Source organism: Hoplias malabaricus, chromosome X2 (genome assembly GCF_029633855.1).
Source record: "Hoplias malabaricus isolate fHopMal1 chromosome X2, fHopMal1.hap1, whole genome shotgun sequence".
Taxonomy (NCBI): Eukaryota; Metazoa; Chordata; class Actinopteri; order Characiformes; family Erythrinidae; genus Hoplias; species Hoplias malabaricus.
In genome coordinates, this window is record NC_089819.1 from 14,506,610 (window position 1) to 14,532,514 (window position 25,905).

At 40.8% G+C, this 25,905-nt stretch overlaps 1 protein-coding gene across 1 annotated transcript in view; it reads right to left on the reverse strand.

The window, feature by feature from the left end:
• LOC136676839 (neural proliferation differentiation and control protein 1-like) overlaps window positions 1-24,838 on the reverse strand; it is a 40,514-nt gene extending 15,676 nt beyond the window's left edge. Inside the window, exons 1-2 of the mRNA XM_066654093.1 lie at window positions 24,546-24,838; window positions 871-1,017 (exon numbers count right to left, since the gene is read on the reverse strand). Coding sequence (XP_066510190.1) covers window positions 871-1,017; window positions 24,546-24,645 — 247 coding nt within the window. The 5' untranslated portion in view covers window positions 24,646-24,838. The remainder of the gene's footprint in view (window positions 1-870; window positions 1,018-24,545) is intronic.
• Window positions 24,839-25,905: the final 1,067 nt, after the last annotated feature.

Here is a 25,905-nt window from a genome sequence, read left to right on the forward strand (position 1 = left end):
GTAGACCACAGAAAAAGTGAATCAGTTGTCTGAGTCAAATCTAAAAGCCTGCGTTTGTAATATCAGTAGTGAGTACCGGGGATGACTGTGATGTGGCTCAGAAGGAGGAGGAGGAGGAGGACAATTAAAGTCATGATGACCACACTTTCTCTCCCTTTACTGAAAACATTCTGCAAATGCTGAGTGCTAAATCAACACAGATTATTAACACAATGCCACAGTGTCATGGCAACACCATCCACATATTCACTACCTACGGATTTACAGTCCAGCCCTACACCATACTCTTAAAAACAACGTACTCTTTAAAATATTGGTGCCGAAAGGGGCTCTTAGGAGCAAAGACATAGAAGAACCAGTTTTGTTTCTCTACAGAACCTTTCAATGGATTCTTTAAAAATACACTGTTATGTGATCAATGAAGTTAAGTGAAGCTCTAAATGATTCTGTGCTAATTACAAAACAAAAATTAAGGCACAATTCAGGCAGCTGCTCGTGATTTGTCCATGCACTTTACATCTTTAACTTCAAGCTAAAGGCAACAACTTCACAGCCTCAGAATTTCCTTTGGCTAAATACTAAATGTGGAACTGTGCTGTAGTTCTATATTAATGCTTTGCAATAACTACCTCATAAATATTTATGAGCCATGTCTAAAAAACAGAACACAATGCTCTAATGCCTCAAAACATTAACTGACCAGCACTGTGGTTGGGTCCGGTTGGGTCCGGTTGGGTCCGGACAGGACGTCTTATTAGCCCTCGTTATGAGCGGACTGTTTTTGACTGCATTTTACTGATTAAAACTACCAGCCTGGCAGGGACACCGTCTCTGTTTTCCTCTTGGCTTGAGCAGACTGAGGACACTTACTCAAGTGAGTCTGTCTTCTGACCACACATTTTCCTCTTTTGTTCTCCACCAAAGGAGCCAGGCAGGGGCCACAGTGTGAAGAGCCCGGCTGGCAGAAGTGGCGTCCCTCTCGAGCACAGTCCAGACTGCGGGGACACTGGCCTACAGCTAGAAAAATAAAACACACACACACACACACAAAACAAATAGAAAATTAAGAAGGGTTTGTCTACACACATCATGACATGATTGGATTTTTACTTAGTGAGCCACAGGTGTGATTATAACTACGTGTGCATTAATTACATGTTGGATTATGTGCATTATGTTGGCTGATGTTTTGGACCTTTCATTTAACATACACATAACATTTAACACATTTCTGGCTTTTATAAAATCAGTATAACCTCAAGGAATAGGAGGGAGTTTAAACATCTCTTAATGATTATAATGTAGCAATAGACAGCCCACAATATTAATTTGTTTTTAAATAATTATTGTGTAATGGTCATGACTAAATATTAGTGTTCCAGATGGTTTCAAGAAAAAGAGTAATATAATTTATATTTAAATGTAATTATATCGATAATTTTAAGGGGCGAGTCAAATCTTAGAATGATTGACAGCAGCTAATCAGCTACTAGGATTGACGGCACCAAACTTAGACCTGCCCAACAATCCAGAAGCAGAGAAAAACACAGCAGAAAAATCATTTAAAAAGTCTCTTGTTGTTAGAAGAAAAGTCCGAGAACACGTGGAAAGTGGCTTTTAAAAATCCAGAGCACCATTATCATAAAACTACAGACCATGGTTATACAATCCTATATAATTAATAAAGTCATTAATTAGGCAACACAGTGTCACAACAGGAAGTGTCTCAGTCACAGCTCCAGGGACCTGGAGGTTGTGGGTTCAAGTCCCGCTCCAGGTGACTGTCTGTGAGGAGTTTGGTGTGTTCTCCCCGTGTCTGCGTGGGTTTCCTCCGGGTGCTCCGGTTTCCTCCCACAGTCCAAAAACACACGTTGGTAGGTGGATTGGTGACTAAAAAGTGTCCGTAGGTGTGAGTGAGTGAATGTGTGAGTGTGTGTTGCTCTGTGAAAGACTGGCGCCCCCTACAGGGTGTATTCCTGCCTTGCACCCAATGATTCCAGGTAGACTCTGGACCCACCGCGACCCTGAACTGGATAAGTGGTTACAGATAATGAACGAATGAATGAATGAAGTTATTAATAATCCTGTGCCATTTGTTTAAAATAAAATCACCTGTTAGTTCATATTGAGCCTAAAATTACACCCTCACCCTGTAAACATGAGCACATTTGTGAGGTCCTGTACCAAGAGAAAACAAACAGACTCTCTGTGAAAGGATTTTGAATCTTTTCAGAAATCTGTTTAAAAGGTGTGTGTATAACAGTCAGCTTTGGTTTAAAACAAACCCTGGTGCAATTCTGTCAGTGCAGTTTATTACAGTAAGTCTGAACTGATTTTTCAGCTATGAATACATACACACCCTAAAAAATGATCCATAGGTGTAGAGCCCATAGCTGTCAATCAGCCAACAGAGCATGTGACGTGAAGACCTGGCCTTAAAGGACAATGGGTTCAGACAGCTTTAAGATCGTAAGTAAGCGAACATTACATGGTCTATTTATTATGCAATAAAATCAGACAGAAGAAATCAATTGAGCTTATTGAGCCGCTTTAGGTCTAATAACTACTCGGTATGATGCAATGAATTTTTACAGCTCCTCCAGTGAACGTTGTTCCCGGAAAACAGACCAGTTCAGCCGGAGTTTTATGTACTATTACTGTAAATATCTCTTACAGTAAATGATGATCTGAGCCACTGCAATCTAAAAGATTTATATTAGCCCTGAGGAGCTAACTCATGATGCAGCAATTCAGCTCAATAACACTGGACAACAAAGGAAAGATTATATAAGACAATCATTAAAGTATGTATTTATAAAAGTGGATAACAGGCAAATAGGCTCCATTTTAATTAGGCTTACGAAGCAGGTTTAAATGCCTCTGTGCTTGAAAACTGCAGACGTGTGGTTAATTAAAATAAGGTCATGTTTTAGATAGAGCCACCACAGTTCTGTTTGTTGATGGAACAACAGCAGCAGCAGCAGCAGGCTGTGAACTGGAGAACAATAATGAAACTAATACACACTGTTAAAAAAACACACTCTTTTACTGGAGGTGGAGCTACTACACATAACACATTTTGAAATATTTCAAAGGCATAATTAATAAATGATGAGATCCCAGTACACTAACTATTAAAGGCAGAACAATGGAGAAGGAAAATATTAGAAAGGTAACAATCCTAATAACGTTCCCTCCTAACAGTGTTGTTTGTAACACCATTTATGTCACCATGCTCAAACGGCATGTGATAAACGCTGTTGTTTATGTATTTCAGGGTATTTTATTATCATTTCGATGTGGTGTGGGCAGTCATTCATTATATTTTTGCCAACCTCATCATACAACATTAAAGGAACCCTAGTATTTACCTTAAATTACCATCATGAGGATGCCCCACTGACCTGAAATGGGGGAATAGAGCCTCTGTTGTTGCTGCTCTGGGCTCAGCACTGCAGAAACTACACTGTCCATATCTGTAGCTGGTAAGTGTTTTTGGGCTCTTGAAAAGCACTTTATATGTAATATATTATTACTATGATCTTATACATTTTGTAGGTGTAGGAATCCACACCATCCCTCTTCCCTCCGATTTCAGGAAGTGAATTAAAATCTGCAGCTGGAGGGGAACCCAGGAGCAAAAATTCTTGCTTAATCTGCACAGATCTTTTTTAAGTTAGTATTGGATTTAATTGTTCTACAGCTTTCACTTTATAGATATTAAGCAGTTAATGTCCCGCTCCCCCCAGTTTTTATTGCAGTGTAAACGAGGGTTGAGTGCTTGGAGCTACTAGACTTTTCCTTCACATATAACATCTTTGTGAAGGTCAGTGAAGTGACCGTGTGATTGGCTGATGCTCTGCGGGAGCGGTTGATGCTGTTGTTTTGCCGAGGAGGCTGCTCCTGGCTGTCAGGAGTGATCTATGAGAGTGGGGCAGTGATGGCGCTTTTGTGGCGGTCATGGGGAGATGTGGGTCAGCAGGTGTAAACAGATTAGACAGCAGGCTGGCATTAAAAACACCTTCCACTGAAATATCACATCACACCGAGAGTATCTCTACACACTAATGCCTAGTAGTTAGCCAGTGGATTCATGCTGGGCGAGTGGGTGGGAGAGCTATGACCACGGCCAGCTGGTGTGCTAGCTCCTCACATGCGTTGGACGCTGCACAGCTAATGCGTTTCTAATCATCTCTTACACTTTTTTACACAAGCAGAAGTCATACAAAGCCAGTGAAATGCAGCTTATGCTTCAGAGCATGGACATGGACCAGGCGGTAAGACTACTGCTAACATACACACAGCAGAATAATTAGCATAAGACAGGCGATGAATATTAATCTGTGTTCTGCTTGCAGCTACTGAATTGACTGCAGTTGCCATAACGATGATCAGCAAATTCTTCGAAGGCCCATAGCCTACATTCACTAAGACATTTGTGTGGTGTTATGTGTGATGTTCTGCCCTTCTCTTAGAATCAAACCCGCTTTTGTTGATGTGCCTTTAAAAGAGCAATCAGTCTTCTCTTTTTGAAACACGGCCATCCCTACATGGGTAAACTTACACAAGCAGACTGTAAAGCTACTAACCTACTATGTGAAATGTAGCAGAGGGAAAGAAATAATTAGCATCAAGCTAAGCTATCAATATTAACTCTTGACTTGCACCTGTGAATGGCTCTCCGCTTCGGGAACCTTGGCAGCTGTTGCCATAACGACTGCCATGGCAACCAAGAGAGTGTGACATCATCAGGTGTGAGTCACCAGGGTGCAGCAACTGACTGAATGAGGGGTGGGGTGGGGTGGGGGTTGGGCTGGGGTGGATGTCTTTGGGACAAACTGGCATAAAATAGGGCACAAAAGATGTATTGAGTATTTGAACCACAAACCTTTATAAAACAAAATAACACAGCCTTTGTTTCTGTATGAGTTATCCTTTTATGATCGTGAACAACTGAATCACAGCCCTGCTGTCATAGTAAGACCTGCTAGCTCTGAAACGGCAACAGGGAAGCTAATAAAACATAGTATTATATCTAAATGAGATTTTACAGAAGAGTTTTGGAGGATTTCGATTGGTCCATATATCAATGATTCTCAAATTACACACAGGGCAGCTGGTGTTTTCAAATAGTGCAAAGTGGTTTTGATACACCACTGAGAACATATTTTACATTATACAAACAATGATAAGAAAAAAATCTATGAGTCACATTACCCACATAGTAAAAGCTACTTGTTCAAGCCAGTTCAAACCGCACAGTTCTGCACAAACCAAAACACAGTATGTTCATTTTCCAGGCTCTGCCTTCCCCTCAACTTTGGAGCTGCTTATTAACTTCAGAAATACAGAGTGAATAAAGGTTCCAAAATTCAGCAGAAGACAGACAGCAAATCTATTTACTTTTAAAGGAGACTTCTATAAATTATTTACATTTTTAAACTGTAAAAAAAGTCTTTCCAACAGCTTTGGTGTGGAACAATTAAACTTACTACATGAGAAGCTTACTGAGGTGGTAGGATCTTTACATCCAAACTATTTAATTCCTCTAGAAGCGACTTCACTCTAAATGTGTGAATGCATTGTTTGATGCAGGAGAGTTTTGAGAAAGCATCTTATCTAACCATTTCACCTTGACCAATGTTTCTGTGGGCAGGAACACACCCTGGGCATCATACACTCACGCGTATGGACAATGTTGCATAGCACATCTGTCAACCAACAGAACCAGGAGAACACTAGGGCTGGCCCTAGTTTGTTAGTAGGCATTTGATATATTGAGATTTGGATATTCATTTTTAAGCTATAGATAAAGGCATTGTTCCACTTCACCAATATTCAGGCTCTCCAGTATTTATAAAAAAAATACTCTGCATACCAGACCTGCTCCCTGGCCTATATTCAGGCTTGTCAGCATTAAAGTCTTTGTACAAATGTAGCCTAAAAAAAGCTTGACAGAATAAAACAACCCAACACTCACAACTAAGAATGGCGGCGCCACAGTTCATGCTGTCAGGTAAGTACCTGCGCAAAGCTCTGGTTAACTCAAGTGTGGCCTTGTGGCAGCGCATGTACAGGTTAGCGAGCAAGGCTCACAGAAGCCTTGTTGTGAGTCACAGCACAGCCTGGTGGGCGGTGGACATGGATTTTCTGAGTGAAAGCCCAAGTGAACACACCACAATCCTCAAAGACAGTGACCCAAGGAAAAGATCCAAACCAGAACCCTGACCCTGGTGGTTCACTGGTGGGTTACTTGTAGCTTTGGATAGTAATGTCTTTGGCTGTTTGAACAGTAGATGCTGCAACCTACCTGGCCCCTACCACTACTGCTGTCAAGAGAATTTTAGTTTGTACTACCACCAAAAAAAATTGACCCTCCCTTTAAATAATGATGTTCCCTGAAGCTACAATAACAGCTTCACATGAATAAAATATATGAATGTACTTATCGCTAAGAGAAGAAGTAAACTGTTGATGTAAGATATTTTATTCATGTAAAACCAACAAATCAGTTCAAGTCAAAACTATGTTGTTAGAATACACAGCAAACACAGAATATACACCAAATTACAGCTCTGAAAAACAGCAATACTTACTGCTAAATGGCTGAACAGCAGTTACGGGGGCTAAAATGAGCCATTAACACACTCCCAACACACACAGCACTGGAATCCCAAGAACTGCACACAGACTACTACTTTACTAGCAAACAATACACTAGAGCTACAGAAAATATATTTTATTAATCTTTATTGAATGGACCTTGTAACTCTGTTAAATGTCAAATGCTGTGAAAATCGTTGCCCATCAGAGCTCCAGATGTATTTATGTGAGGGCAATCTGGGCTGGAAATTTTGAAAGAAAACGTTGTACTGTGAATTTTCTGACCAATAAAATTAGTATGATCATAAATTCAGCTGCAGGTCTTTTATTTCTTTAAGAACAATAGCACATTCTTTTCTCAGGCATAAGGCTTGAACACTGAATGCAGTGCCACTGAAGCCTGCCGTTAAAGGGGTAAATTTCACCTCTTAAAGGCAATGACTACGATTACAGGGAAACGTTCTCTCTGGTTTGTTTATGTTCAGAAGGTGCTATTCCTTTAACATGGAACTGTATATTTGAGGGGAAATTCAACTGTTGTTTGTAGGGCGATGAATTTTAACTTGTCTGTAACTTATTTGTATCTCGAGTTTCTTAGTTTTGTGGCTCTTTTGGTCTGGGTTTTCAGTTCTACAGCAAAAATAATTAATATTTCCCACCTATGGAGCAGGAATAGAGCAATATCCTCATCTTGGTTCACGCATTTCAACATTTGGAGGTCTCTGTCTTCTATAAACCTCCAAAATGCTGTTTTTTTTCTGTCATGAGCAGAGACAGACAACCTAGAATACAGGAACCTGTTTTTTGTTTGTTTTTATTTGATCCCATTTACAGAAACTGGGGCTTCGCTTCTGAACGCATTAGACTGGTTTTGAGCACACATACAGACTGGAGAGTTAGCAAATGGTGAGGAAACAGCCTCAGAATTTTATAAAAAGTGTTTTTTGATTAAAATCATGAACATCGCCATTATAGGCTTTAAGGCACCATGAAGTAATATGGGATATAATAAAATATAATCTTGTTCATTTCCCAGTTTGGTTACAAGGGAAATCAACTGCTGCTCTTCAAAACAATTAAATAAAAGTCAAACTATTTCATTAAAACAATTCTACCATAAACCAGGTCTGATTAATTACTGCCGAGAGTGTTTCTAACAAATTATACATCACCTATCAAAATTGCAAAATGTAGTACTGTGACTACAATTATGTAGCTCTTTACCAGTCCTCGGATTCTCAGCTGCATCTGGTAGACACATGACATGATCTCATTAGGGCTGACTATCCTCTGTCACATTAACAAACCCACGCACGCACACACAGAAAGCCATCTTAAGATATTGCAGTGATATGAAAAACACAGCATTCCTACAAATGAGGGATTGAAGTCTTTGGATAGCATTAAACCAGGTGCAAATGTGTTCAAATATTACACCACTATGACGTTACAGAAACCTCTGTACCTAAATCCACCTAAAGTTTAATTAGCAAAAAACAACAAGAAGTGTATTTTTTCCACTATTCCAGTGAGTGTGATATTCTATGTGTGAATGTGTTGGTTGAATTCCTCCAGATCTCTCCTTGTGGCAGTCCGTTTATTTGAGGTTATCATCCAATACCTAGTTTTACCGGTTAATAACTAAAGATTTTAAATAATGTGTGCTGTTGATTTCCTGTAATCAAGGAGAATCTGAACAAAACATTGTTCTTCAAACTCACTCACACCTACTACTTTATAGGGAAAAAATATATATATTTCTTATTGGTTTTATATTATTATTTTTGTTTGTATTTACCGTGATTATATACAACTTTACACAAGCACCACGTTTCCTGAGAAGAAGGGGTGGGCGATATAATATTGTGCACGATAATACGACAAGTAAGTTTTTTCATTTGATAAGACTTTTGCCGTATCGCAATATCATGACGTAAGCGTGAGCTTCTGATGCAGACGCATGAACGTGACTTCAGCTCAAGCTCAGGCTGGGGGATATATCGATACATGTCCATATGCCTTATATCGAGTTTCCATCTGAGTACATTTAAAACAGTGCCCAAATGTCCTGTTCAGCTCTGTTTTTCTCACTCGCGCACACCCACCTACGCATGCTTGCACACCCAAACAGACACACACCCACACACAGTTCTCAGCACATTATGGCACTCTCAGATCTACCTCTCTGATAACTGTAAGTAGGTCAACAAAGGACAAAAATGAAACCAGTGGCGAAACTTTAACTCTAAAAAAGCTAAAAGCGCTGTTAAGACCATGACTTGAGTGTTTGAGACACGCTGCTCTCCCCCAGCTGGAGGGAGGGACAGATACGCCATGGCTCCTAAACAGATAATGCACTCCTCATTGGTCAATGCGAGTTTACTTCAAGTGTGCACTGTGTAACTACTTTCTAGGAAAATATAAGTATCAGATCAGACTCAGTATCAGATCAGACTCAGTATCGGATCAGACTCAGTATCGGATCAGACTCCGTATCAGATCAGACTCATTATCGGATCAGACTCAGTATCGGATCAGACTCAGTATCGGATCAGACTCAGTATCGGCAGATACCCAATAGTTAAAGGCTCGTATTTCTTAGACATACAGTTTGATAATTACGTTTGATAATGATAATGCAGCATGTTCTTTTTAGTGTTAAAAAAATAAACATTTTGACATTATATTTTGTTATGGTTTTATAATATCATATCATATCATATATCGCTGTGTTTTAGGCATATCGAGATATGAGTTTTTTGATCATATCACCCAGACTTCCTGAGAAGGCATTAGTTTAAATATCTGTAATAATCTTCGGTGCCTAAGACTTCTGCACAGTACTGTGTGTGTATTTTTTTATATATAAATACATATATATGTTTGTGTGTGTGAGTGATTGGGTGAGTGTGTGAAATTGAAGCCCTGTCCAGGGATTGATCAGGCCTTGAGCCCAATAATTTCAAGTAGATTCCAGACCACTGGTGACTTTGACTGGATCGAAGCAGTTACAGAATGTAAATAAGTAAAAATACCCTGCAGGAACAGGATGGTATATTTTTTGCTCTATTGACATATAAATATAAATACTTGCTCTGATTGAGTTTATTTGGTTTTGAGGATCATGTGAGTTGATCTAATCTTAATATCCAGTTACACACGCACACACACACACACACAAGTCACTGGTCATCTTGGCCTCTGTGTCTGACTCTTTGAACCCAGGTCAGTGTGGTTGGGACAGACTTGTGTGCCTGGCCACAGCTCAGATGAAGCTCAAGGTGACCCAGCGATGTTAGCTTTGCTAGGAGAGATAAACCCAGCAAGCACATTTTCCAAGATTGTCCAGCCTGCTTCTAGTGTTCAGTAATGGATGAGATACAGCTTTCAAATAAATCATTCCACCAACAGGGTCACTGGAGGTGTAAGATATAACCTGTTGGTGGGTGATATTTTTGATAAATGAGAAACAGACAGTGACTTGAGGTGGGGATCGAACCCAGAACCCTGGAGCTGTGAGAGATCAGTCCACGAGCAACAGCCTGAATGTTTGTCACTCAACATGACAAAGTACACTGGAAACACTTAGATTTACAAATATATTTTAAAAGCATTTTCGTGCATTTATACAATTGTAATTCAAAATTCAAACATTCTTTTTTAAAACAAAAATTTACCTAAAATGGTAGTTTGAAAATGTCAAACAATAATAATTTATTCATCGCTGCATTTGTTACGAGTTCCATTCAGGAAAAAAAAATGTTCCGTTCTTGGGGATAATGTTTGGTTTAGATGATTTAAAAGTGAGGAATGAGATGTTAGTGATTGCGATTTTATAAATATAAAATATACTTGTAATTTTTAATACTATGAAACTTGGTGGGCACATTATTGTTATATTAGCGCTACAACAAATACACACCACTGGTAAACAAGGCGGCATGCATCAGCAAACATATTAATATATCTCATTAATCTGGCTCTGAAACCCTCATCGCTGTTACGTGAAAGCCGGAAGACCTCTTCAAAATTCTGTATCCCAGTTGACTGCTGAAAGTGTGTAGGTATCCAGTCAGAATGACACCTGATCTGTGGCCAGATTAAATAACATAGAAATTTTATTTTGTGTGTTCATAGTCAAAATATCAGAAGATTGTGACGGCATTTGCTGCACTTCGCTCTTGAAATCCAGCTTCGCTATCAGATGTCATAAGCCATTTATAGGCAGCACACTCCCTCTGCATTCCCACTTCCTCTGGTATCCACTGTTGCAGAATGAGAGAGGATCTGAGAGGCAGGAGGCATTGGAGCAGAGATGTGATCTCTCACTCTGACTGGGTGTGAAGGCATGAGGAGCAGAGAGCACCAGCTTTTGCTCACTGGAGAAGAGCTGAGAAGGAGCTGAGTCTTTCTTCTTTTCGTCCTTTCTCCTTCAGCGCCACTCGTTTGCTTGCCTTTTTCCTGCCCATGGGAACCTGCTCTCATTCCCCTCAATTAACAGTCGCCTAGCAACCTCCTCATCTTCGACAGAGGGAAGAGCAATGAGATCCACTGGAGGTCTTCTCTCAGACCTTCTTTTAACACGATGACGCCCCCACTGAGAACTGTAAGCCACTGACTCTGTGCCATGATATGATCATGTGGTGGTATGTGAAGGGCAGCATATGTCAGGTGTCAAAGAACAACAGCCGATGTGGAGCTCCTATGACGAACAATCCACCAGTAAACCAGCAGTAATGAATAAAAAAATAAAATATATTATTTGTAGGGGTGGACCATATGGCCCTAATATAGTATCACAATATTTAGGGCTTTTTGACAATATCGATACTTGGTGATATGATAAAACACTAAACAATACTTTATTAAATTTCTTAAATTTCATCAACACACTATTGCAACAGGGCGGCACGGTGGCGCAGCAGGTAGTGTCGCAGTCACACAGCTCCAGGGGCCTGGAGGTTGTGGGTTTGATTCCCGCTCCGGGTGACTGTCTGTGAGGAGTTGGTGTGTTCTCCCCGTGTCCGCGTGGGTTTCCTCTGGAAACCCACCAAAAAAAACACATGTTGGTAGGTGGATTGGCAACTCAAAAGTGTCCGTAGGTGTGAGTGTGTGTGTGTGTTGCCCTGTGAAGGACTGGCGCCACCTCCAGGCTGTATTCCCGCCTTGCGCCCAATGATACCACGTAGGCTCTGGACCCACCGCGACCCTGAACTGGATAAGCGGTTACAGATAATGAATGAATAATAGAAAGAAATTCGTACTTATGCATATAAAAACTAATAATATCAGAATGATTATTGGGAACGGACAGGTATATCTGACTGTACACAGTGTTACTCTCTAAAGAATATATTTAAGACAAGACAAGATGAGAAACTGAGTATATCATGGATATTGTCCTCCTCTTATTACCTCCCCCTCCTTATCATCCAGTCAGTAACTTATTTCACCTCACCACTCAAGCCAGTCGAGTGTTTACTACCATACAGTGCTATATGCTGTAGGCTAACGTGGTTGGACTTGTGAACAAGCCCTTGGAACACAGCTCATACATTTGTATGTAAAAGGACTAACTGTATTTTAGCTGAAATAGTTTTGAATGATAACTTGTTTCCACTTTCAGTCTTCAGTGCTTTTACTAATTTTCTTCAAAGTCTATTTTCTCCCTTTTTTGTTCCTGTGGTTAATTAACAGATAATTAGTCTGAGTGCATATCCCTAGCTCTGTCATGGACCAGACCATCTGAGGCAGAATTACCAAAAACACAAAAAGCCAGACAGAATGCAAAAAGAGGGCAAAGCTGAAGGTCTCCCACTGTTTTTTCAGGGAGTTCATTTCAGCAGAATGGGAAATGTCAAAGTGCTTCCTCAGAAATAAGATGACAAACAGAATCAGTCATCCACTAACAAAAAAACATCATGCTTACACAGCCAGAGGAAGAGGAAATATCGCTCCTTAATGACCTTACCTGCTCATGACCAGCATGAATTAACAAGCAGTTCTCATGTGGATGAATGCCAACAACTGCAATATTCACTCCAAGCAAATATGTCCTTCCCTTTGGATGAAGTTAAATAACAGTGGGAACTGTTTGCTGTTCTCTTTGATTTGTTCAACTATGACTGAGCTTGAAATGCATAGGGGAACAAAGGTGTTGCTAAGTTATGTGAATCAAACATAACTGATAAGAAAAGAAGAAAAAAAAGAGAACAGCTTGTTGTTAACAACAGATGCTAAAAATATATCATTAAATGTGTAAAAACAAAGACTGTAAAATAAAAATTATTATTATTTAGTTTAATTATGTAAAAAATATAAACAAATCCAACAAAAATTAAATTGCGTCCGTCTCTGCTGTACTCTACTCTTTGGGGCAGCTGTGTCCTTAATGTTACAGAAGCCTTGAGACCCAAACGTTGCCAGTTCAAACCCCAGCACCAACGGGAAAACTGCTGGAGGGGGAATGAAGGAACTGTGCTGGTTCTCACTGCTCTATTGTGCTCTTCAAATGAAAGCTGTAATTAGTACAAAAGTGGAAACACTGATTTAAATTTTTGGTATTTACCGTTAGTTGTTGAGCCTTCTGTGTACGTTTCAGTTGTTTGTGTTCTGTAATGTTCGCACGCTGCTGTGCATTATTACTTTACTATTATTCGTTTATTTTAAACTAATTAGTTGCTTATGTATGCTAATAATCAACAATGTGTGTAACCTACAAATTCCTTCACAATGGTAGTAAAAGCTCACCCTACTAATCTCCACCTATGAATAGCAAAAAAGAACATCTAATAATAATCCTGCTCCCTGAAATAGCACGGCTGCAGAGGCTGCTGTCACGAGGAATACCAGTCAGTGTGAGAAATGGAGAGCCGTGCTACTTCAGCCTTGTCATCCACTCATATTAGCCCCTGCTTCCGGATTCACTCTGTATTCTGTGAGGCATGAGTGCATTAATCTCATTAATCAGAGCAAGACTGAAGAGCCTGTCAGAATCCTAATTCAGCAATAAGCTCAATTTAATCCAAACATAAGATAAAATTCTGCATTCAGAACCCCTCTGAAATAAATAATAAAGCTATAACAGCTGTTTCTGAATAAAAGTCTGGCCTATTAAGGTCAGGCAGATGCTGTCTCTGAACTACTCCTATCGCTCGGGAAAGATGTGATTAAACACATGGTTCCTTCAAGGCACTTGACGTTGAACACAGTCTCCTTTTGCCCTTATACACTGACCAATGACTGGATTAGGAACGCCTACTTTGTATCTACACTCACTGTCCATTTCATCAGCCCCACAGACCACACAGGAGCACTTCGTAGTTCTACAATAACAGACTGGAGCACATCTATTTCTTTGCACACTTTATCCCTGTTTCACCCTGCTCTTCAATGGTCAGGACCACCCACAGATCTGGTATGATTTGGGTGGGGCTGCGGTGACACTGACGTGGCAGTGGTGTGTTGTTGTGTGTTGTACTGGTACGAGTGGATCAGACACAGCAGGGCTGCTGAAGTTTTTAAAGCCCTCTGTGTCACTGCTCGACTGAGAACAGTTCTGACTGTCTGTAATTTCAGAACTACAAAGTGCTCCTGATTAGTCAGTGGTGCTAATATAACACAATGAGTGTGGATTCAGTAATCGTTCTGCGTGTGCGTGTGTGTGTGTAAATGGCTAACTGAAGATGTGGGTAAAGTGGGGAGTAGCCTGTAAAACAATACACTGAAATACACAGTTCTACTAAAGCTAGGAAATATTACTTCAGTTTTCCACCAGTCCAACAGTCCAACAGTCACTGTAAACATTATACGGAAGTACGAATCCCAATACAACCTTAGCAGATTGAATTGAAGTGAATTACATGCCTAAGAACTAATATGCAGTGAGGAATAACTTCAGCTACTTCAGCTGATTACAATATTAAGCTCATTTAACATGGTTCTATATTTTTCCTTCTCTACTTCCTGATTGTTCTACAGAGACACTCCATTTATTTAATCACCCTTTATATAATGAAGCAATAATACAGGAATAATGCCCTAACTGCCATAGCCTGATTGATCTCTCTGTAGACCTTATAGCATTTCACAGCACCTGTGAATGTAGATCCACTTGAAAACTGACACTTTAAACCAGTTGCTGCCTGTTGGGTCATTGTGGTTCAGAATGAGAGAAAGAGCTTTATTCAAGTGACCCCACTGTGACATTCCCTATGAGGCCAGCTCCATTTTACAATTCCAGCATAGACTGTTTCTTAAAAATGGCAGGTGGACAGCAATCATATTTACATTGTGTGAGCGCTCAGCTGGCTGCCTCCGTTCTACAGTCCACTTAGCAAACTCTCTACGGTATTATTATTGAATACCAGCCAATACTCAGTGCAATAGCCTGCCATGTGTATGAGCGGTTAAGGCTGGAACATCACCTTCCTGTAAGGACAGCTTGAGAAATGGATACAAAACCTAGAAAAATAAATCTGCAGTAAGGCAAGCGAGGTTAGATATTACTAACCACCGCTCCTCGCATTATCAAAATGAAGGAAAATTTGAAATCATCTTTCCCTCTGATAGGAAGATAATGGAACCAGATGATGCCCTGTATATATGAGAGAGAGAGAGAGAGAGAGAGTAAAGAAAGATGAGCAAGGTTGTATGAGTGTCCTGTAACTGGTTCGATAAAATGCTGCATCTCTGCTGTGTGCTGTCTCGTCTCGATACAAGCCTTCAGTCCATACAGACAGAGATGACTGAAAGAGAAGAGCAAGGCCACTGCACAACTTCTCATTCAGCCAAATACTCGCAACTCTCCTATACACCGCAAGTGTGCCGTAACATCTCCTGTGTATTATTACAACTCAAGGTAAAACTGAAAGTGCGCCAGTGAATGATGTATATTAATAACAAGTGTAAATAGGACACGTTACACAACAAGTCAGCAGCAGCTCGCAGCATTAACAGCATTAACGGTGAAAGTCTTGAGGGTAGATAAGTCCTGAGAGTGTTTACAGAGAGATTACAAGGTCCATATTACAGAAGACTGCTTTGTACCTGTATATTTGAAGAAAATATAAAGTGTTTGATCTAGTAAGTAAACATTAGCCAGGTTTCTGTCCAGCTGCTGAATTATATTCACACAATAATCAAACTATCATAAGCACAAATGCTAAATCAGCGCCATATCAGCTCTACACAAACCTATATAAAGATGCATCAGCTGGAATAACACTTTAAAGGGGAACTATTCTATCTCTGTCCACAAGTGAACACAGTTCTTGGGTCTTAATGAAACAACAAACAATGTGACATGCTTTAGTCAAAATACCACTAGGATAAAACAACACAGCAGCGATCTCCCTCTGTCTAAATAGTACGACTGGTCAGAACGACTGGTTTCAGCACGTACTTTAAATGAGAATGAGCCACTGCTAGGGCTGGGCAATTAATTAATCTTGTCTATATCGATTATATCAATGATTTTTAACTGTTTTTTTTTTTTGTTATGTCCCCATGTTGTCTTCATGCACTGTCCCTTTAAAACCCCATTACCAAGCTGTAGTCACCGGATTCGGCCCCTATCTGCCACAATGCCGAGGCCAACTGAGCGACTTGAGCAGCTCGTACCAAAGAAAAACACAATGTCAATGACTATAATTAATGTGACATTAAACAAAAAGTCAAATGTAAATGCCAGTTTTAGTGACCAAAGCATAATCACACAGAAAATATAAACAGGGCTCAGAAAACAAGAGAAGAACAAGCTCCCAGCAACATTAGTAAAAAATATCCATATTTAATACTGAAGCATATCTACAGCACAAGCCTCGTCACTGAACTATGAGGGTCATAAATACAAAAACATAATAACCGTTCATTAATCGTGGACGGCACAGTGGTGCAGCAGGTAGTGTCGCAGTCACACAGCTCCAGGGGCCTGGAGGTTGTGGGTTCGATTCCCGCTCCGGGTGACTGTCTGTGAGGAGTTGGTGTGTTCTCCCTGTGTCTGCGTGGGTTTCCGCTGGGTGCTCCGGTTTCCTGTTGGTAGGTGGATTGGCGACTCAAAAGTGTCCGTAGGTGTGAGTGAATGTGTGCGTGTCTGTGTTGCCCTGTGAAGGACTGGTGCCCCGTCCAGGGTGTATTCCCGCCTTGCGACAATGATTCCAGGTAGGCTCTGGACCCACCGTGACCCTGAATTGGATAAGCGGTTACAGATAATGAATGAATAATCGTAATCGTGGTAAAATATACAAGTAATCGTGATATTGATTTGCGCTCATATCGCCCAGCACTAGCCACAGCTCAGTTCAGTATGAGAGTCCAGGACAGGAATGAGGAATGAAGAGCAGAAAACATCGTTTTTAGAATTTTCACTCTTTTTTGCTGTGTCTCAGAATCACAGATGAGGAGGTGGGACAATTAATAAGTGTCTGCACTCTATGTAAGAAGCACAGAATCACAACAACTTACTGTATCCAATGTTTTCAGACTTAGGCAGACAACAGATAACTGACTGGGTTGAGCTCCAGACCCCAAATTAATGTGCACATAGGCTAAACAAGTATGTATTTTCATGATATGTCTCCATTTACAAAGTAACAGAGACTGTTGGTTAATGCTAAAGGGTTCTGAGATGTTAGAAAATGGTGCTGAAATAACAACAACGTAAATTTATTAAATAAAACTTTTGAAATAGAGTTGAATGACAAAACACACCGAAACAAACTGAAACAACCCCTAACGCACCCCATAAAGTAAAGGGCATCATCATGGACGGAAACACGGAGAGGACAGTGAAAGAGGTGGGTGAACACCCAGAGGGAGATTTACTAAGAGCCTGCACTGCTCCAGCTTAGCTCAGACAAAATGACACGCCCTCTTTTACAGCAGCTTAGAGTTGACCTCACTGCACGAGGACACACACACACAGATAGAAAGCTTTGAGGAGGAGCGCACGTGTCTGACCGCACACGCAGACACGCCACGGAGTTCAAAACAATCACAACCACTTTTAATCAGAACTCTCTCAGGTCAGTCTGCTGCATCACTACAGCCCTAAATCCTCACACCAGACAGGTTGTCATGCTGCAGGGGAATTAGGAACTTGCCATCTTTTGATTAGGAGGCAACCATTCAGCGTCTACAGAACATACAAAGAGAACATGGCCTTACACGCATTGTCTGGAAAACAATGTGGTGTCCCAAGTACTTCTTTAGTTCTGCCCTGTGGGAGGAGCCATGGCCTAATGATTAGAGAAGTGGGTTTGGAACTTGAAAGATGCAGGTTCAATCCCTGGCTGTTAGGGAAATTGGGACGGGGTGTGAAAGAACAGTGCTGTCTCTTCCCTCAACATCCACAGGTGAGGTACCCATGAGCATGGATGTGGGGAGAGCTGCCAGCCAGTCTGGGTATAAGTGCCCACTGCCTCTAGAGCTCTTGTTTGTATGAGAAAGTGTGTGTGTGTGTTTTTAAAAGGTATATATCATATTGTAGGGACCAAAACCTGTTTACACACTCACATTGTGGGACTTGTCTTCCTTTAGAGGAACACCAGCTGGTTACATTGTAAATCATTGCAATTTAGGTTGAAAACGTTAAGGCTGGATTTTGGTTAGGGTTAGCTTTAAGCTAGTAGTGCTAAATAAATAAATAAATAAAAAATTATAGAAAGCCTAGGTACTGTCCCCAGAATTCACAGATACCAGTGGTACCACTTAACCAATGACAATTGCCATAGATGTCAATATTCATCATTGAAGTGCATCAAGAAAAAAGTGCTAGAAAAAGCACAAGCATCATTTTTTTCTGCTTTTGGTGATAATATTGTGTTCAAAAATATTATTTAAAAATGGTGATTTTGATGTTAGTGAACATAGCGTATTGATACTTACATTTTATTTATTTATTAATTTATAATTTCTAATAACAAATTCCCGTGCTTAACACTATGCAACAGTTACCATAAAATGACCAAAAAGCAGGAGAATGTTTGACTTCTGAATTACAATTATATGTTACATAACACGTAAACCTAATAGACAGCTCAACACACTTGGAGGAGATTTCTAACTGCCCAGCTCTGCAAAGCCAAATTTTCTCTCACACAGCTCCAGGGACCTGGAGGTTGTGGTTTCGAGTCCCGCTCCTGGTCACTGTCTGTGAGGAGTTGGTGTGTTCTCCCTGTGTCCGCGTGGGTTTCCTCCCGTTTCCTCCCATGGTCCAAAAACACACGTTGGTAGGTGGATTGGTGACTCAAAATGTCTGTAGGTGTGAATGTGTGAAGGCCTTGCGCCCAATGATTCCAGGTAGGCTCTGGACCCACCGTGACCCTGAACTGGATAAGCGCTTACAGATAATGAATAAATGAATGAATATTTGGTCTAGTTGCTGACACTGTTGTGATTCAGCCCAAAATTGTAATTACTCAGCCTTCAGTGAGTTGCCAAAACAGTCCTATTCTCCTTCATCTCCCTCCTCTGTGGAATCAACAGCAGGCTCTCTGCCTCCTCACTCGAAGCAAACGATCAATAAGACCTTCTTGTGGTTGCATAACTTTCTTCAGCTTGAGTTCTCCATAAGCAGCTGTATTATGAGTGTGTATTTCTCCCCATGGTTGCACAAGGGGTGCAAACTCTTAATCACTTGCTTCACAGCTTTTCTGAGGCGTGTGAACAGTCTTCTCGACTTACAGCTCCCTACAAAGTGAATCATCTCACACTGTGTTCAACTCGCTGGGCGCCGTGATGTCAGATGAAAGTGGATTTGTCTGTGTGTCATTATTTTCACTGATTAGATTCATCTCCCATAGACTGAGGCTCTGGAGCTGACCTGCTTTTCATGCTTACAGACATTAAAGGGCCCATCCCCTTCGTTTTTCTCGCATTCCCCGAAGTCAGCTTGTTATGATGCTGTTTTTAACCCCTCTTATTACAAAGAATTAAACTGGCCGTGATTTCAACAGCCTCTGTTCTGACAGAGCTTCAAAAACTAGCCCAAATGTGATGTGATTTCTGAAGATGCCACAGCCATCCGAGCACCCACTGGAGCAGCAGCACATGAGGTCACCAAACTCAATGTCGAGCATCTAAGAATGCTCTGAATAACACAATGAAAAAACAGTTGAAAGTAAGTTCGTTTCCCCATTATTTATTGTTTTGTGCCTGTTATACACACCAGAAAATTTGAAAAATATTTCTAACAATTTGTAGCCGTCAAAAATATAAAAAAATTTTTTTTCTTGTCACACAGCTCCAGGGATCTGAGGTTGGGGTTAAAGTCGCGCTCCGGGCGACTGTCTGGGAGGAGTTTGTTGTGTAATCCCAGTGTCCGCGTGGGTTTCCTCTGGGGGCTCCAGCTTCTTCCCATGGTAGGTTGATTGGCGACTCAAAATGTCCATAGGTGTGAGTGTGTGAGTGAATGAATGAGTGTGTGTCGCCTTGTGAAGGATGGGTGTCCCCTCCAAGGTGTGTTCCTGCCTTGCGGCCAATAGGCTTCGGACACACCATGACCCTGAACTGGATAAGCGCTTACAGACAATGAATGAATGAATTACATTTTTTTGTTTAGTAGTGAGCTGAGCCATTCATTCATTCATTATCTGTAACCGCTTATCCAGTTCACGGTAACAGTGGGTCCAGAGCCTACCTGGAATCATTGGGCGCAAAGCAGGAATACACCCTGGAGGGGGCGCCAGTCCTTCACAGGGCAACATACACTCACACATTCACTCACACACACGGCACTAGAGTCGCCAATCCACCTACCAACGTGTGTTTTTGGACTGTGGGAGGAAACCGGAGCACCCGGAGGAAACCCACGCGGACACGGGGAGAACACACCAACTTCTCACAGACTGTGTGACTGCGACACTACCTGCTGCACCACCGTGCCGCCCCTGGAGCTGAGCCAGAAGGGTAAAAATATTTTTAAATGGATATTAATTAGTATGTTACATGATTTTTTTTAATCAGATATTTATTTCAGTTACCCCTACAGGCTTCAGGAAAACAGGGTAAAGGAGCTAGGTGCTAAAACTTTGCATGCTATTCCAGTTTTAACAAGCAGTCCTACTCAACAGTCACTGCAGAGATGTGAGAAAGTTGACGTGAGAAAAAAAAAGGTTCATTTTATGTTTTTTTATGACTAATTTTGTACAAGTGATGTTAGAAATATTTTTAAACTGTTTTTGTTGTATATAACCGGCAGAAAAAAAACCTGGGACTTTGATGGATGAATTCGTGGTCACAATATTTGGTCACTTAGGGCTTATGGGTCAATTTGAGATTGGACCTGATACGTCACACACTTGCTTCAAATATGTTTAGTGTTTAAGAAAATTTAAATGAACTTACAACATACCATTAATTAAAAATGCATGTATTAGTGCAACATGCTATCGTACAACATCTGGTTTGTTGCTGGACTGTTTCTTCATGTAACAAAATTACATACAGGATAAACACTCACTCCGGTAACACCTTCACTAAATCTATCCTTCCTTTAACAAACAAGCCCCTGGGGGATGTGCCTCGTTCTTCTGCGCTCTGTCATGTTGACAGTGAGCTGCAATAAAAAGAGCCCTACTGCCAGGCAACAGCAGACAGGGCTCAAGTCAAGACGCAGCCTCGCTCACACTGTAGCCATCACTGCTTCACACAACCTGCGCCATGGAAACACAAACACTGCACAGATCAGACTTGTCCTATCAGCAGCCGGACGAAACCCAGATAACAGGTCAAGATTGAATTAGTTGGTCCAACAAAGGATCGTGCACACTCGGCATGCATGCGGCAGGAGCCAGTGCTGCAGATGTAATCTAATTCTTCTTACTGAAGCTGACAGAACAAAACACCTGATTTTACATTTTTTAATCATTAAAAATTTCAGCTGATTTTTTTTGCCTGAGTGAGGAAATAACAAAAGGATCAGCAGAAAGTGTCCACAATTACAATAAAGTTGGAATTTATGGAAGACAAAAGCACTTAAATTTGAGCACCTGGAGTTCCTGCCAGCCCATGGTCAGTGAAATAAAACATTCTACTTATTTATTTTTGTGTGATCTGCTTTATAAAACAAGTCATTCTGATTTTGCTTTACTTCTGTCCTCAAGTGTGAATATGTTAGAATACCCGCTTGTCTGAGTCCCCCCAATTACAGCAATGGATCTGCAGGTATGTGAGAGAGTAATGATGAGGTTAAAATTATTGTAAACAGAGAAAGAAGAGAACTGTAAAATCAAAACAACAATAAATAAATAAGTAAATAAAAAGAGGGCCTCGCATTTTGTTGCTGCATTGAGGGTGGGGTCAGCTGTGGCTCGTTCTCATTTAAAGGAACAGGCTTAGAAACCAGTTGTTCTGAAGAGGGCTGTTTACACAGGGGGAGAATTGTGTGTTGTAAAGAAGACCCCACAACAGTGTTCACTTGTGGAAAAGGGGTATTTAAAAAAACAAACAAAAAAAAAAAAACACCTACCTAGGGCTGGACAATACTTCAGTATCTATACAGGAGGTCCTCGGGTTACGTCAGTCCCGAGTTACGATGTTTCGTGGTTACGACACATCTCCCATTTACTGTATAAAGCCTTGTTTCGACTTAAGCGGTTTTGTGTTGTAAACGTCATAACGCGAACTTCGTGTTTGGTGTGAATACACGGTTACGCGGCTCGGGACCGAGGAGGATAGGTGTTACGATAGGATAAGTGCTTACAGTATGTTATTTACGTACAATATGTACGTATGTTCGGACTTACACCGAAAATCAGTTTACGACGCGATTGACGTCGTAAGTCGAGGACCCCCGGTATATATCACAATATAAAATGTTTCAATAACAACAATATGATTTTTAAACACGTTTTCAATATTTCAGTAAACATTTACAGCATCTGTCACTGACTAACCGTCGTTACCGGCTGCTGTCATCAGTTGAGCAGTCAATTTGAAATTTAGTTTAAAAACATTAAGCCAAGAGGTTTGTGTGTGACAGTGATGTCGTGTTTCTTCTGTGTTCTGAACAGTTTTTTCTGTGGCTTATATCCTGTTCATATTGATATCAGAATTATATTGCATTGACTGAAATGTAGGAATATATTGTGATATAAATTTTGGCCGAATCGTCCCACCATAACGCTACCTTTAAAAACATTTACTCAATCTGCATGTTCACGTACTAATGTTATTTAGAACAGCTGTATTGTACAATATATGTAAATGTCACAATAAACCAGTTAATAGAGAAACACTGGAAGGATTTAGAATCAAATCTTCAATTTTTCTTTTGCTCATTTACGGTTGAAAATATAACAAAGATATTGACCAACTCATGAACTGCACTTTGGTCAGCTGTGGGTTTGAATGTGTTAGACGTATGCTGGGACATATAGGGGTAACCCTGACTGAAGGTTGTCACTGCTATCTTAACGCCAGCATGCCTGAGTGGCAGAAAGAATGTGTTGGTCATTCACTCTCTCTGTGCAGCGTGACTGCCAGTTTCCATGCAGATAAGAGGCTAAATTAACAACAATCTTAAAGATAAACCAGGCACATGGGCGGCTGTGATTTGTAAAGGGTTATTCCAAAGTAAAATTATCTTTAATGTATCTTTTGTAATGTCTGAGACTGTTTACAACACGTGTAGCGATGGTTCCATCTTTCATTTCAACCAGCGTCCCTCTACCCAAGCCAACCATTCGTGTTCACAACTGCTAAAATGGATGTGTACGACAGATTTATACATGGTTATGTAAGCACTTATTAAGAAGCTAATTTAATTAGCTGTATATTGCTAGAAAGATGCCACAAGCTACATATTACAATATCACTGTGACTGAGCAAAAGCTTCCTAAGAAGCACAGAGGGGCCATATGAATTATTAAAGGGAAGCTGGTCTGAAGTATGTGCGTGTTAGCTCCAGTGACCACTCTGGGCCTTTGCTGAAGACAGATCAGAGGGTCCACGTCTCCTACATTTGCGTCACATATGGCTAATCTGTTTTCCCCCGGCCAGATGGATGCGCCGTGCCTGAGTACACTTAGCTCTGCTCTGCCCCAGCATCTTAGCCTCAGGACCCATGGCCTTCATTATGCCTCACTTCTGCTGATGGTTAATAACCAATAGTCCAAATCATAAGGCTTTCAATCATAAAGAGAGCTAAACAGGTTAGGACCAAGGACCGAGGTATGGAGCCTAACACAAAGGCACATCATTTAGATGGTGATTAAGATTTATGAGCCAGTGACAGCAGAGCAGGCTATTCTACCTGTAGTGTCGTTCAAGGAAATACACTTTTTTTTTTTTGAAAATCACATCAAAATGTCAACAAACCATTACACATTCTGATTCTATTTTCAGGGAATATGACTGAAATAAAGATACGAGGCCAGATTTAATGCAGGAGGCTAAACCAGAATTCTGTCCATCAATTCCTTATAAATATATTACACCAAGACCTTTCTTAACAAGTAGCAAACTCAAACTAGCAACAGCTAATGTAACACACTGTTAACTTTATAACATTAAGCTTTGAATATAACTGCATCACTGGCTCCCACAAGAATGAAAAAGAAAAAGTACTGTATCAACACAATTATTGACAAAAAACAAACAGTAACTGTGTAAATATTACATAATAAACAAACAGACTGATTTAGAAATGTAAAATATATTTGAGGCTAAATTTAGGCCAAATCTAACAGGACGTCAGTTAATATGAATTATATATATATATATATATATATATATATATATATATATATATATATATATATATATATATATATATCCTCATGGACTGCATATAAATAAAACAGGCCTACTGCTGAAAATAAAATAAAGAGCTCGGAATTTTCTATTGGTTCCACATCAGTAAAACATATGAGGCTACAGCAGTACACAGCTTGCCTGTAAACAGAAGGCACTGGAGCTGGGGGAGATAATGGTGTAAGTACCTGCGGCAGTGGAGCTGATGGCGACGGTTGTGAGGATGAGAGCCCGGGTGAGAAGCGAGGCCCTCGGAGTGCTGAGCGCTGCTCTCCGGGTCGGAGACATGCTGCTACTGCTGCTGCGGAGCTTGCTAAAAGGCGGCTGTCGGAGCGCGGGTCCCGTGGCTCAGCATCCCACCCCCCGCACACGGAGCCAGGAAACAACGAGAAAGCGCTGTGTTTACGTGTCGAACTCTGGGCACATCCGCGTTGTCCGCTCTGAGCTCTGGTTCTCTGCTGTAACCGTTCTCCGGTCTCGGAGTCGCGCACGCAGATCAGGGCGATGACGTCACCGCGCGCTCTCAGGTTTGTGTGGGAAAGCTCGGACTGTGTTTACGAGCGGAATGAACGCGGACGCCTTCGGGAAACTGCAGATACGAGGCTTAGATTTTAAAGTCGAGGGCGAGTCGCTGTAAAAAGCAACAGCTAGTCGCCGGTAGCGAGCGGTTTTGTGAACTGTGGGTGTTCATGTCGTTTCGGAAACTCGGTATCACGAGATAAACGCTCTATAGCCTACTTCCTCAGCAAATGATGGAGACTCGTGCTTTTCTTCGTGGCAAATACAAACAGAACACGATTTTCGCGGGGGTTTAACATCTCACCATTCTGAATTCGCGAAACAAACCTCAAATCAAATGAAAATATTTTAACGGCATATTTTTTGACCAAGTTGTGAAACAAATAATGGAATCTAAATATATAATTGATAATTGGTACGGAATCGTTTGAGGCGCCAAAATGGTTTAACATCAAGCATATTTCATAGATTTTTATTTTAAATTCCATCATATTGTTCCAATCAGATAGAGATCCCGACTGTTTGCTGGCAGCTCACTGTAGAGAGATGCATTATCCTGAAAAATCTCACTTCATCAAATATATTTTCCATTGATAGAACATGAAAAGTGTCCAGGAATTCAGTACACACGTGCTGGGGAAATGGTTGCCATCTCCAAGTCATTTACTGGCCATGTTTGGTTCACTTTTTTTGCCTGGCCATAATACTAAATTGTCATTGTTTCTGCACTCGGTGCTCGTTAATCTCTGCTCCAAATATTGATTCATCCCACTGTTCTTCAGTAGTCAAGACCCCATTAGGATATCTGGGTAGTGGTAGGAGTCATTCAGACACAGCACTGTCACTGCTGGGTTGAGAATACGCCTGTGACGACTGATGAAGGATTAGAGGTTGACTAACACTAATGGAGCACAGCAACAGATAAGCTACGTCACAGCAAGTGAGCAGTGTTTTAAACTGAGTGAAGGATCCCTCTGGAAGTTGGTCTTCATTCAAGAACTTACAAGTATTTCCTTTTCATCTGGACAT